Source organism: Sabethes cyaneus, chromosome 3 (genome assembly GCF_943734655.1).
Source record: "Sabethes cyaneus chromosome 3, idSabCyanKW18_F2, whole genome shotgun sequence".
NCBI classification, from domain to species: Eukaryota; Metazoa; Arthropoda; class Insecta; order Diptera; family Culicidae; genus Sabethes; species Sabethes cyaneus.
The window spans coordinates 132470369-132482546 of NC_071355.1; the positions used below are offsets into that span (position 1 = coordinate 132470369).

General features: G+C 35.7%; 1 protein-coding gene across 1 annotated transcript in view; it reads right to left on the bottom strand.

Annotated features, from left to right (window-relative positions):
• Positions 1–12178, bottom strand: part of LOC128740156 (uncharacterized) — a 298630-nt gene that overhangs the window by 111644 nt on the left and 174808 nt on the right. Inside the window, exon 10 of the mRNA XM_053835681.1 lies at positions 6244–6339. Within this exon, the coding sequence (XP_053691656.1) occupies positions 6244–6339 (96 nt within the window). The remainder of the gene's footprint in view (positions 1–6243; positions 6340–12178) is intronic.

Here is a 12178-nt window from a genome sequence, read left to right on the forward strand (position 1 = left end):
TTGCAAAAACAAAGCACAAAGTAATTTTTACAATGGTCTTTATTCATTCACTCGTGCTCCTAATCTGTTTTTATTTTTTCGTGACGGCATAGATGCCAGATATACAGACATTTGTGCATACATAAATTTGGGACCCCATCATTTTCTCCGCTGAATTGCATTTCTGGGGTCTAATATTTGCTATAATGTACATAGTTTATGAAGTACTTTAAACTTTAGCAACATTAGTAGAACCAGAACTCACAGGATCTGAAATAATTGGTGGGTCCCAAATTTAAGCATGCACAAATGTCTGTATATCTGGCATATATGCGTGTCGGTCACACATAGTTAAGAGCATCCGTAACGGTGCGCTAGTATTTTAGTTGCTCTGATGACTTTGAACAGCGCTGCTATATTTTTAGTCACTCGTTTTCATACCGGTCGTTGCTATCGCAGCTGTTATTTTAGTTGCCGTATTCCGTACCGGTAAAAACCAAACAGTTGTTTGGGAGCCAATTTATAAACCAATGAAAATTAATCATAAATTTAAGTAATTGACTATTTAGACATAATGAGGTAGATGTTGTTCCAGGCACAAGTAACAGGTATGGAAGCGGCAGAAATGGTACGTACGCGAGAGAACGAACTGAAAGACGGCCGAATATCGATCGATCGGCACAAATAGAACCAGAGCGTTTGAAGGACGATTACTTCTCGAACAATCCTACATACAGTGCCGAGTAATTCCACGCAGGGGCGGACTGGGAGCCAAAGGGCCCACCGGGCCTTTGATATTAGGGGCCCCAGTTTGCAATATTCTCATGATAGTAAATTAACACAAAAAACGATATCTACTTAAGAGACAACAGCGTTACAAGGACAGTAAATCGAATAAATATGGGCTCTATTTTGTAAGTCATGTCGTGCAACTCGACTCGACTCAAGCACTATCGAGTGTCGAGTATCGGGAGAACGGGCAGCATAGCGGCTCGATGCTCGAAACAAAACAAACTCAGTTGTTATTAGGACCGAGTTACCAGCTTTTAGCGTGTGCGTCATATTAGCGGTTAACGGTACTTTAGTTTGGACGCATTTTTATTCAACCCAATCTTCGCTACTTTGAGTTTTAGTTTGTTCAGCCACCACCACAGATGCTATTCTATCGACAATATCCATTTCATTGGCAAAGCAGACGACCTAACTAGATTTGCTGAAGATTGTGCCTGTGTGTTGCTCCTTTCATAACATTCTGTGACGGCATGTTGAACAGCCCACATGAGGGACCATCACGTTGATAAAGTCCCCTGGGAGGTTAGAATGGCCATGATTTTACGGTCGATGGTATCATATGCAACTTTGAAATCAATGAAATAATTGTGCGTTGAATTCTGTATTCAAGGACTTTTTGGAGGATCTGCCGCAGCGTGAATAGTTGATTCGCGTGATAAATGATAGGATGTCAATAGTTCAATGTATATGAGTAGCTTACTGCGTCTACACGTCAGAACAGAACAATTCATAGTGCAGGCGATTCCCGTGCCGAGTTATAGCTATCCCTGGGATTAAACTCTTGGATTCTCCTATAAGAATCCTGCTTCTATAAGCAAGGTATTTTGTGCGAATCTTCTGTAGAATTTCTTCACACGATTCCAATGTGAGGAATTCCCGAGACTCTACGCGAATCTTTTTGGTTCGTCCTGGTAGAGCTGCGGAAAAAAGAACCCACCGTCTAAAAACGCCAGTACGAAGAGCACGTGCTCGCCAGTCCAGAGGAGAGGTTCGTCAGCAACGACACACGGAGTTTCTACAAAACGGTCAGGTGCAAGAATTTTGCCATGCTTGTGATGTGCAATGATAGTGCTGGCAACCTGCTTACTGACAAAATGATGATAGCAGCCAGGTGGAAGAGTATTTCCAGACGCTGTTGAATAGAGAAGTAAACACGAAGATCAGCGGGTACAGAATAAGAATTTTGAGCGACAGCCAAACTGTGGATCCACCAACACAGGAGGAGGTCAAAAGAGCAATCAGTGAGCTGAAAAACGGTAAGGTTGCTGTAAAGGATGGTATCCTGACTGAACTTCTAAAAGCGGGGAGCGAGAAGCTGTACGAAACAATTCAGGAACAGAATATGGAAGGAAAATAAATATCGGAGGAGTGGTTGATTGGCCTCATTTCCCATAATTTTAAAAACGGACATCGACTTGAGAATAAAAACTATCAAGGCATTACGTTACTCAATTTTGCCTATAAGGTGCTCTCCCTATCCAGTGTTTTAGACTGAGTCCGTTTGCTGAGTTCTTCGTCGGCGAGTATCAAGCTGGTTTTCATGAGGGTCGCTTCACGATGGATCAGATATTTACCCTGCGTCTAGTAACTGACGAGTTCCAGGAGTACAACTTGCAGACTCGTCATATTTTTATGGATTTCAAGGCGGCATACGATTCAGTCAAATGAAATGAGCTGTGACAGTTAACGCTAGGACATGGTTTTCCCACAGAACTAGTTACGTTGATTCGTGTGACACTGGATGAGTAAAAATTATGAGTCAGAATAGCAGATGAGAGCTCAGCTGCTTTTTGATTTTGCGGATGACGTCGATATCACCGAAATCAAAAGTAGAGCAGCGAAAGAAGCCTTTAGGTCATTTATTGAGAAATTGGGACTTACCATTAACACCGCCAAAACGAAGGACATGGAAGGCGTGGGCGTGGAAATCCAACTAGTGTTGGTATCGTAACTGAATATATTTTGGAATGCTCGTGACATGTGACAACGATGTTACTCGCCAAATAAAACGACTAATTGCAGGTGCGAAGTGGCCTTTACGCAGGCATTACATTTTGTAGCTGAAGTCCCGAAGCTTGCAAATTCGCATAAAACTGACGCTCTAGAGAACACTAATCCTCTCGGTGGCCCTTTACGGACATGAATCATGGACGCTAAAAGAAGCTGTTCGACGAATCCAAAATGGAGTGTAGTGCAAATGGCAAAAATGGCAAAATCCAAAATGGAGTGTAGCGCAGATGCATGAACCACGAGATATATTAAGAATGCAAATATACTGTTATAATGAAGATAGTACAGTGTGGTAGTCTGTGCTGGCTTGGTCACGTGTCTAGAATGCCCGACGAAAGAGTAGCCAAAATTATTTAAAGCAGAGAATCAAGATATTTTTGGAGCCTGGACCCCAACAGCTCAACTTAAATGATTTAATAAATCATGGGGCCCCAGCAATTGAACATTCGTGAGTCGTAGAAAAAGTTCAATTGAAAGAGAAATTTTGGTTCAAAGTTCGGGGCCCCAACAGTCCCATTTGAAGATGATTTCATAAATCATGGGGCCACAGCAATCGAATATTCGTGAGTCATAGAAAAAGTTTAGTTGAAAGACAAATGTTGGTTTAAAGTTCGGGGCCCCAACAGTCCCATTTGAAGCAGAATTTTCAATCATCAAATCGGTTGATTTCATAAATCATTCGTGCTGAAATCAATCAATGAACACAATGTGTGACAAAATGTGACAAGGGGGAGGAGAGGTTGATTTTGGTTAAAATTTGCGCGACGTACTAAATGTCGCCCAAATACAAATTATACCCCGTAGAAGGGCGACGGAGTACCCTACAGAGGCTATAGATTACAGAGGCGACGTGGCACTCAAAACCGCTAAATTTTAAATCAAAACGGAAAGTACCATCGCAAATAAAGGTAACTCTCCGTTTTGATTGAAAATTTAGCAATTTTTGAATGCCTCGTCGCCTCTGTAATCTATAGTTTCTGTACGATACCCGTGTACGCACGCTTATTACATAGCATAAACGACACAATAGTATTCAATAATGTTCAGCAAAGTTGTAGGTTTGGACAAGAACTAAAAAATAGTGTGCATGAACTTCCGGATATAGTCTCTATTGTACCGGAAACCAGTTACGAAATCAAGTTTTTTGAGCATGTTAATGGACTACAAATCAATTCTTTAAAGTGAGAATGTCCATCCTATAATCATCCAACCATAAAACATGTTCCGGAAGCATATAAAGGAAACGGTTAATTTTTGATTAAGGCAATATTTTGCTATAACTTCACAAAAATGTGAATGGCAACCCTGAGTCTACTAAGAAGGAAACGCTGAAAGATAAATAGAATAAGAGTTTAAAAGAGAGTGTGGGTAACAGAGAGAGAGAGAGAGAGAATTCTATCATCATATAACTGTTTTTCGGATCTCAGATCTCAGATTAACTGCGTTCTTCCATAATCAACTAAACATGAATACAAAGCAAACAAAAATCTTTTTTGGGTTTGCTAAATCTAATCTAGGTGAACATTTTTAGTTTGATAAATTCATTTGGGGTCTAATGATTTATCTGTGAAATACTGCCTATTTTAAAATGCCGCATGACTAGTTTTTATTGAAATTAGAGATTAGTTATTTTCCTAGTAACTTCCGGAAGCCGGAACAACAGAAGGATGGTCCACAAATTCATGCAAGCCACCGTTCAGCTTTTGCAAAATCTACAACTTTGTTGAACATTGCTTAGTTCTATTTAGTTGTTTAAGCATTATAATAAGCATGTGTACACGGGTACCCCATCCCCCTTCCACGTAGGGAAAAATAAGGGTTAATTGAAAGATTCAAACATTGTTGACCTATCGGTAATCTAACTTTTCAACTAATCACTCTGACAACTGTGCTTTTTCATCATAGGCAGGTCTACTCTATATAAAGGTATGTACTTACTTATTTAATATGCAAAAATTAAAGTGGCGGTTGAAATTTTTTCGTTTTATGCAAGTTTGTAATAGCAATAGCACTTTAATAATCTAATGTAGCAAGACTGAAATCAGGTTATATATTTTTTGATTGATTATGATACATATTTTTTTAGTTATACAGTAAACATTTGTATAACGCGTGGATGGTGATGTACGCTCATCGCTATATCTCAGCTGTCCATTAACTAATAAAGTTGATTTTTGGTACATTTTTAGCATGTGGTATAACCTAGTCAACTACCAAAAATCAACTTTAATAGTTAATGGACAGCTGTGATAACGCGATAACTGCACTACATACTAAATAAAACTCTCTCTGAATCAATATTACCAACTTTTATTTTCAACTTATCAATAGAATTTGTCAACAGACTAACATTTATTTTCAACTGTTTTGAGCTTCCAGAAAGTTATTGAAAATTACTTTAATTCATGTTTATAAAGATATTTCACACGTGGTACTCTGTATTGTATTTAATTGACTCATTTCTGAAGATTAAGTTGAATACATATAAAATAGTTTGCATGTATTTACTACTACTTCTGCATATCTTTGATTACACTAGTCGACAAAATAAAATTATTGTTCACCCATCTGAAACGTATTTGAATAAATGGCAGATTTCAATTGATAAATGATTATGACGTTTATAACGAGTTTTCACCTTATGCATTTGTTTCAGGTGAAATTCTTTGATTTCCGAATCATAGAGTGAGAAATAACATACAAGAATCATCTGATTCTATCACTTTTTAATAAAAGCAAGATAACGGAAATTCACAAATTCTACTTGCAGAACTACACAACTTCAAGGATCCTAATAAACGTCAATAATGTTTGAAATGTGATATTTATCTCTCTTAACTTCAAATTTGTTTCATTTGGAAAACCCTTGTTGATCAGTGTTATCAGAATAATTTCTTCAAGCGTTTCTAGAAGTGCTATTTTCAAATATATTCGTACACAAGACATGTGCTGAAGTACTATCTACAATTATACATTGAAATGGCTACATAACAAACAAAATGAATTGATCAGCCTCGAGCTTTCAGATCATAGTATTTGCATTTGTGTTTAACACCAATGAATGCTTAAATATAATGCAATTTTCAAGATATATACTTATTAAAATTTATCATGCGCGTCAAAGGCGGTAGCTAAATTTTGTTAGGTGGTTCTGTAACATAGCTATGAGCCAATTCAAAATATGATGCAATAAGTTAACTGACTAAATAGGACAAAACTAAAGTCAAAATAACGCAGAATATAATTTAAAGCCATAAACTATAATAGTTGATATTGACAGAAATTTTTAATTTAAAGCAGTTAATTAATTCATGAACGAAATTGCGAGAACGTATAAAAACCTCGATATACTACAAATGTTTATACTCCATAAAATGTAACAACTTGCAAATTTCATAATCATGGACCGAACAAAAATAGACAAAAGTGTTAAGCAACAGGCGTTCAAGCTTTAAATATTACCTTAAAAATAAGATTGCTCTTTGAAAAGCCCGCCTGTTCTTTTCGAAAAGATCTTCCTCTTCGATCTGAATGTTTTTTTTGGAGATTTTGTAGGATCTATAAGGTCATAAAACAGTGAAGGAGAAGTAGGTATTATTGAAGCAACATTAAAATATAAATGGATTGAAATAATGGATTAGACTAAAGGAAAGAGTAAATAATGTTTGCTTTCACGTTGATTCGCTTTACGATTTGAACTATCATATAAAATTGATTCAGCGCTTCGCATATATTTGTATATTTTTATGTATTAATATGAATTATTTGTTACCCAAGCAGCACACTTATGACATTCCTGGTTGTAGTAACGTATATATTACTGAAAATAGTAGTATATCGGTTGCCACAACTGGATTGTAGCAACTGTGCTACTAGTGTATCAGATTTAAATTAAAACGTTTAAAAAAAGAAACATTTGTATCAAAATTATAAATTTAAATATGGTATATTATACCGAGCTACCATCAAAACTTGACGCACTGTATGTTGTTATAATGAATTATGCATAATATGATCTTGTCTATCTATCAAGGTAACCGAAAATAAAATTTCAATTGACTGAAGTAACGCTAAAGAGACGTCTGTCTTGAAACAAACTGTATCTATCAGAGGACATAGACCGTAGCGAAAAATATTAACCTTCTGATGCCCAACGCCGCATTTGGATGGCATGGGTGTAAATCTCTATAAACCGCTGTAATTACTAAATACTTTTTCCTGCTATGTTAACATATACTCTTACTTTCTTATTAGAGTCCAATCTATCCAACTAAATAAATAGACTGACTTATTACATTAAACTAAAACATTTATTTCATGCGAAATTCCAAAATTTCACGAAAACTAAAAAAACTTGGGCACAAGAGGGTTAATCGATAGTTTTGTAGATTAATAAATAAATAGACATAGGTAGGTACCTATGTCATGGAAGTAGTTTTTATTAGTAAAAAGCCTTTACAGTAAAGATTGCTATACTTTATAGTAACAGTGTCAAAGCAAATGGGAATATCGAATGTATAGGAAGTACAAAATTTGAGCCAACTCAGATTAAATTTAGCTATAATTTAATTATGTAGAAACAATCACCGTTTCTTCGAAATAAGATACGTTCGGTGTTAAGTCAGACCGAACCAATTGACAAAATAGTGATTTTAAGAGAAACAAATTCAAAGTTTGCTGCACTGTGTTGTTTGTACCTTCTAGTCATACAAAATTATTTCATATCTCTGACTGTTTGCATCATTTACAGTTACCCCAGTATTATGGGCCAGTCTATACTTTACGTTAGTTTTATACGTAACAAATTAATATTTAAGTATCAAGTATGAGATCAATAGATATAAGCAACATTCTACTGCATGCTAGCAATACACGTAGTTGCAATGCGTTAATTTTCTAATTTTCCGATAGTTGTGAGTTGGCTCCAATCGACTGTCGATTTGTTATTATTTTTGCGATTTTTATAAAAAGCCGATTGTGTGTCTGAGCGCAAAATGGATGGAAATCGAGGGAATAGGTATGTATTCATTGAATTACGGTGAAACCACTTAGAAAAATTCATTTTCCACTTTAATATACGAAATTAAACAATGGTCCATATTACTGGGAGCAAAAATAACTTTTCCCAGTATTATGGGTCAAGCATATAGATCAACAGTATTCGCCGTTTTTGACTAAAATTTTAATTTGTTTTCAGTAAAACGAAAAAACGTGCAAGAAAAATCAACATACAAAAATCGAAACTCTATGATCCTGATAAATTGCATCGCGCTCTTGATCTAGTAAGACAAACCGAAAAAGTTCGGGACGTTGCAAAAGATTACAATCTACCGTACAGTACAGTTCCGCGTTATTTTTGGAAACCACCCAAAACTAATACATTGATAATAAAACTTGGTTTATAGTACGAAAACGAGCGTTTGCTTTACGAATTTTTTCGTTGTTTTCTACCACGAAGTAGATTCGTAAAATCAATCCTGAATGTTTTGTACATAGTAACAAAGCTATATTCGTACGAATTATTGCAATTTACAAAATGGTTCATAGATTTTACGAATGCTCGAATAGGCTGTCGATAAAAATAATACTAGATTTCACTATTTTTCAATAGGTGTCAGTATGCTACATTACCGACACCTATCGAAAAATAGCGAAATCTTTATTATCTCTGAAAAAAAGCTGATTTTATCGGGAATCGAACTGAGCTCGTTTGTCATACTTCTTTACGAACAGCCGACAACGCCGCAAGCCACAGAACCACAGCTACTGCATACCAAGAAGGTCATAATTGCACAAGTCTATTTTCTCTTCACACAATCTTCGCATCCCGTTTTCGTCGATAATGATGCCAGACAACAACCGTGCATCAAATGAGTCTTGATGCAAGACAGCTACGAATGTGCTCTCGTAAAAAATACGAACCATTTGTAATAACAACATTTGCGGTAGACAATAAGCCTACGAAAGTTTTTAAATGGTATGAAATTATTTGTACCTGCTACGAATATAGTTTTACGAATGTTTTTTCAAAAACAATACGAAATTATATTCTCAGTGTAACCAGGGCCGAATACTTTTCTTCTTCTTGAACTTACTAAGTTTACTTAGTTGGCTTGTCGTCCTAAGACAAAGACCGATGAACAAAGTTTCTCCAATGCACTTTGTGTTGTGGGTTGTGGGCCAACGCTTTCCAATTCCTCAGACACCGTGTACTCTCCGCCAGATCTCACTCCACTAGTCTAACCATCTTGCTAGCTGCGCCCCTGGTCGTCTTATTCCTACCGGATTTGAGGCAAATGCCATCTTTGCAGGGTAGTTGTCCGACATTCTTACAACAGGCCCTGTCTATCGTATCCGTTTAGCTTTTGCCGCCTTTTGTATACTTGGTTTTCCATAGAGACCATCACCTTAATGAAGCCCTCTGTGTGATTCGAATGAGCTTGACAATCTACTCGAAATCCGAGCACAGTACTGAGTACCATCCATCATAGATTGAATCAGTTTGATGAGCTTCCTGAAGAAAAAGCTAAAATTGAATCTAATCTTACCTCACTCAGACAGTTGCTGAGTACAATACAAGATAAACAAGATCCCTAAATCGAGAGAACTACACACACACCCGTTCAATTTTGTTTTACTGACCCATAATACTGGGAACATTGACCCATAATTCTGACCAGGATTAAAAGTGGCCCATAATACTGGAAATGAAATATGCTTACATTTTGTTGTTCTGCAAAAAAGTGTGTGATTTTGGAACAAGATTACCTACAGAACATCAAAATATGATATATTTATAACCAATTAAGTTTTAAATAAACTGTAAATTATTTAAATCTGTGTTTCTACCAATAATTTTGTAGCATCATCATGCTTAACTGGCCCATAATACTGTACTGGCGATGACTGTATGTAAATGATTGTAGTAGAATCAGAGATGGAAAAAATTCGCTTCTAGCGATCAAGATCATAGGAGCGATCAGATTCAGATTCATTGACATCACTACTTACAAGCGACAAACACTTTGTCGCGATCCGCACAGATTATGACAAACCTCATGTCAGATCATGTTCATTGCATGATCGTGTTGAGAATAATAACAGATACAGACGATTGGTTGTGTGCATCGCATGAAACGCAGTACAAACAACATGTGTGACCTTTTTTCTCGCAGCTAGGTAAAATGTAACACTATGATCGACTGCTGAGACTGTTTAGAGAAGAAATCTTGTTATCAACGCTAAAGATTCACCGTTTGTCATGGTCTGTACGGATCGTGATCTGTGCGTGTGGCGATAACTCATAGATTTTATCAAAATCACTGATCTTCCATCCCTGAGTAGAATAGATATTTGTAACATTTATGTGATCTGACAGGATTTGAATATAGCACAGGAAATTCTTGATTGTTTGCATTCATTAACTCATTTTATTTTAATTTTAGGACTTGGTCTGACCGGTCTGACTTAATAGGAATTGCTAAAAGTGGGTTAAATAGGTGTTAGTTTTAATCTTTAATTTAAATAAAATGTAGAGTGCATGGTGATGCATCTTTCCTGTTGATAAAAAAATTAAAATTATTATTGCTGACTGTCGCAGTAACATCAGTACTATAAGTAAAGAAGAAAAACCATAAAACACAAAAGATCCAAACATAAGTCTTTCGAAAAACAAAGTATATGTATTGTAAATATTTTGTGTTGCATAAATATATGCGATTAAAATCTGAATTATTTTGAATTTTGCAGCAGTAGAGGGCTGACTCACATATCGATAGGGTTCGACGAAGTGAGCAATGTCTGTGTGTGTATGTGTGCATATATATGTACGAGACGCTTCTTTTCTATTGCCTGTTTTTCGGAAATGGCTAAACGATTCGCCCGCTATTACTTTTGTTTGAAAGGTATTATGACCTAGTAAAATGTGAAAACTGCGGGACACGATTTTGTCCGGAACGACAACCGATTTTAACGATCTTAGTACCAAATAAGAGCTCTTGCTGTTATAAAATGTTTTAGGAAGTTTTATTGAAAACAAACAAGTTGTTCGGATAGTTTGATTCGGTCCACAGTGGTTAAAAAGTTTTAAAGTTATGCTTAAGACCATGTTTTGACTAGGTAATAATTCTTGTCTATTTCTCAGAGATAGCCGAACCGATTTATACGATATTAGTCTACCTTTCAATATAGCAGGATAGATCATTATTGAATTGATTTTTTATTGGTCATTTAATTTGAAAGTTATTTGCAATCGTGTATAGCACATTAAGATTTACAATAATTTATAACAATTTTAACCAAGGTAATCATAAATTGTAAATTGCTGTGAAATCATGACTGTACTGTCATACCAGGTAGCACAAAATCATGATCTTGTGTTGTGTTGTACCACAAGAAGGCCGTGATATCATGATTATTATTCATTATTATTTTGCTCATTTTGGAGATTGAATTTCTATCCGTGTAGTTGTTTCGTGGCCTACGGCACACGATTTTCTCCGGAACTACACAACGATTTCAACGATCTTAGTACCAATTGAAAGTTCTTGCTATCATAAAGGTTTTAGATAGTTACATTAGAAAGCAGTTTAAAAGTTTTACTTTAAAACCGATTTTGATAAGGTAATAATTGTCACCTATTTCTCAGAGATGTCCGAACCGATTTACGCGCTGTCTCATTTAAACGGTATTATTGCCTCTCCTCTTCTAGCCCCACCAGCTCAATATTGAATAGTTTTTTGTTTGTACGTCTAACTTGTGTATAACACTTTAAAATTTACAATAATTTATAACGATTTTAAGCAAGGTAATTTATCTAGTTTCAATTATTTTAGCTTCAAGCACGTTTTAGCACTGCAAACATATCTGCAAAATTTCATAATAATAGGTCTTAGGTTATATTTATTGACTTGCTTCATCGAACCTTATGTCTAAATGAAGCTTAATAATTAATAGTAATAAAGTTATTCAAGAAAACTTTATAGATTATTGCGCATAGTTCAATATTAGCATAACTTTATAAGTTAGACCTTTAGCAGGCTATGTATATTTAAGTTTGAACGTAAAATCACCACAATATTATATGAGATTTTTTTTATTCATTTCGGTGGCAATAAAAATACTGGGTTTGTTTTCTACGTGACGCGTGTCAACCTACTGAATTTTTTCGACCATCTTCTGACCCCTGCAGAATTATAGAATTTTATGTTTTTATTAATTCACAATGTCGCAACGATTTTGTACAATCAATAACGAGCTTAATGTTAATTGAAAACATTATTGTGACATTATCTTCTTATATACAAAAATGGATTTCTGTAGGGATGTTCCTTATAGAATCAAAAACTACTGAACCAATCGGCGTGAAAATTTGCATGTAGAGGTTTTTGGGGATAGG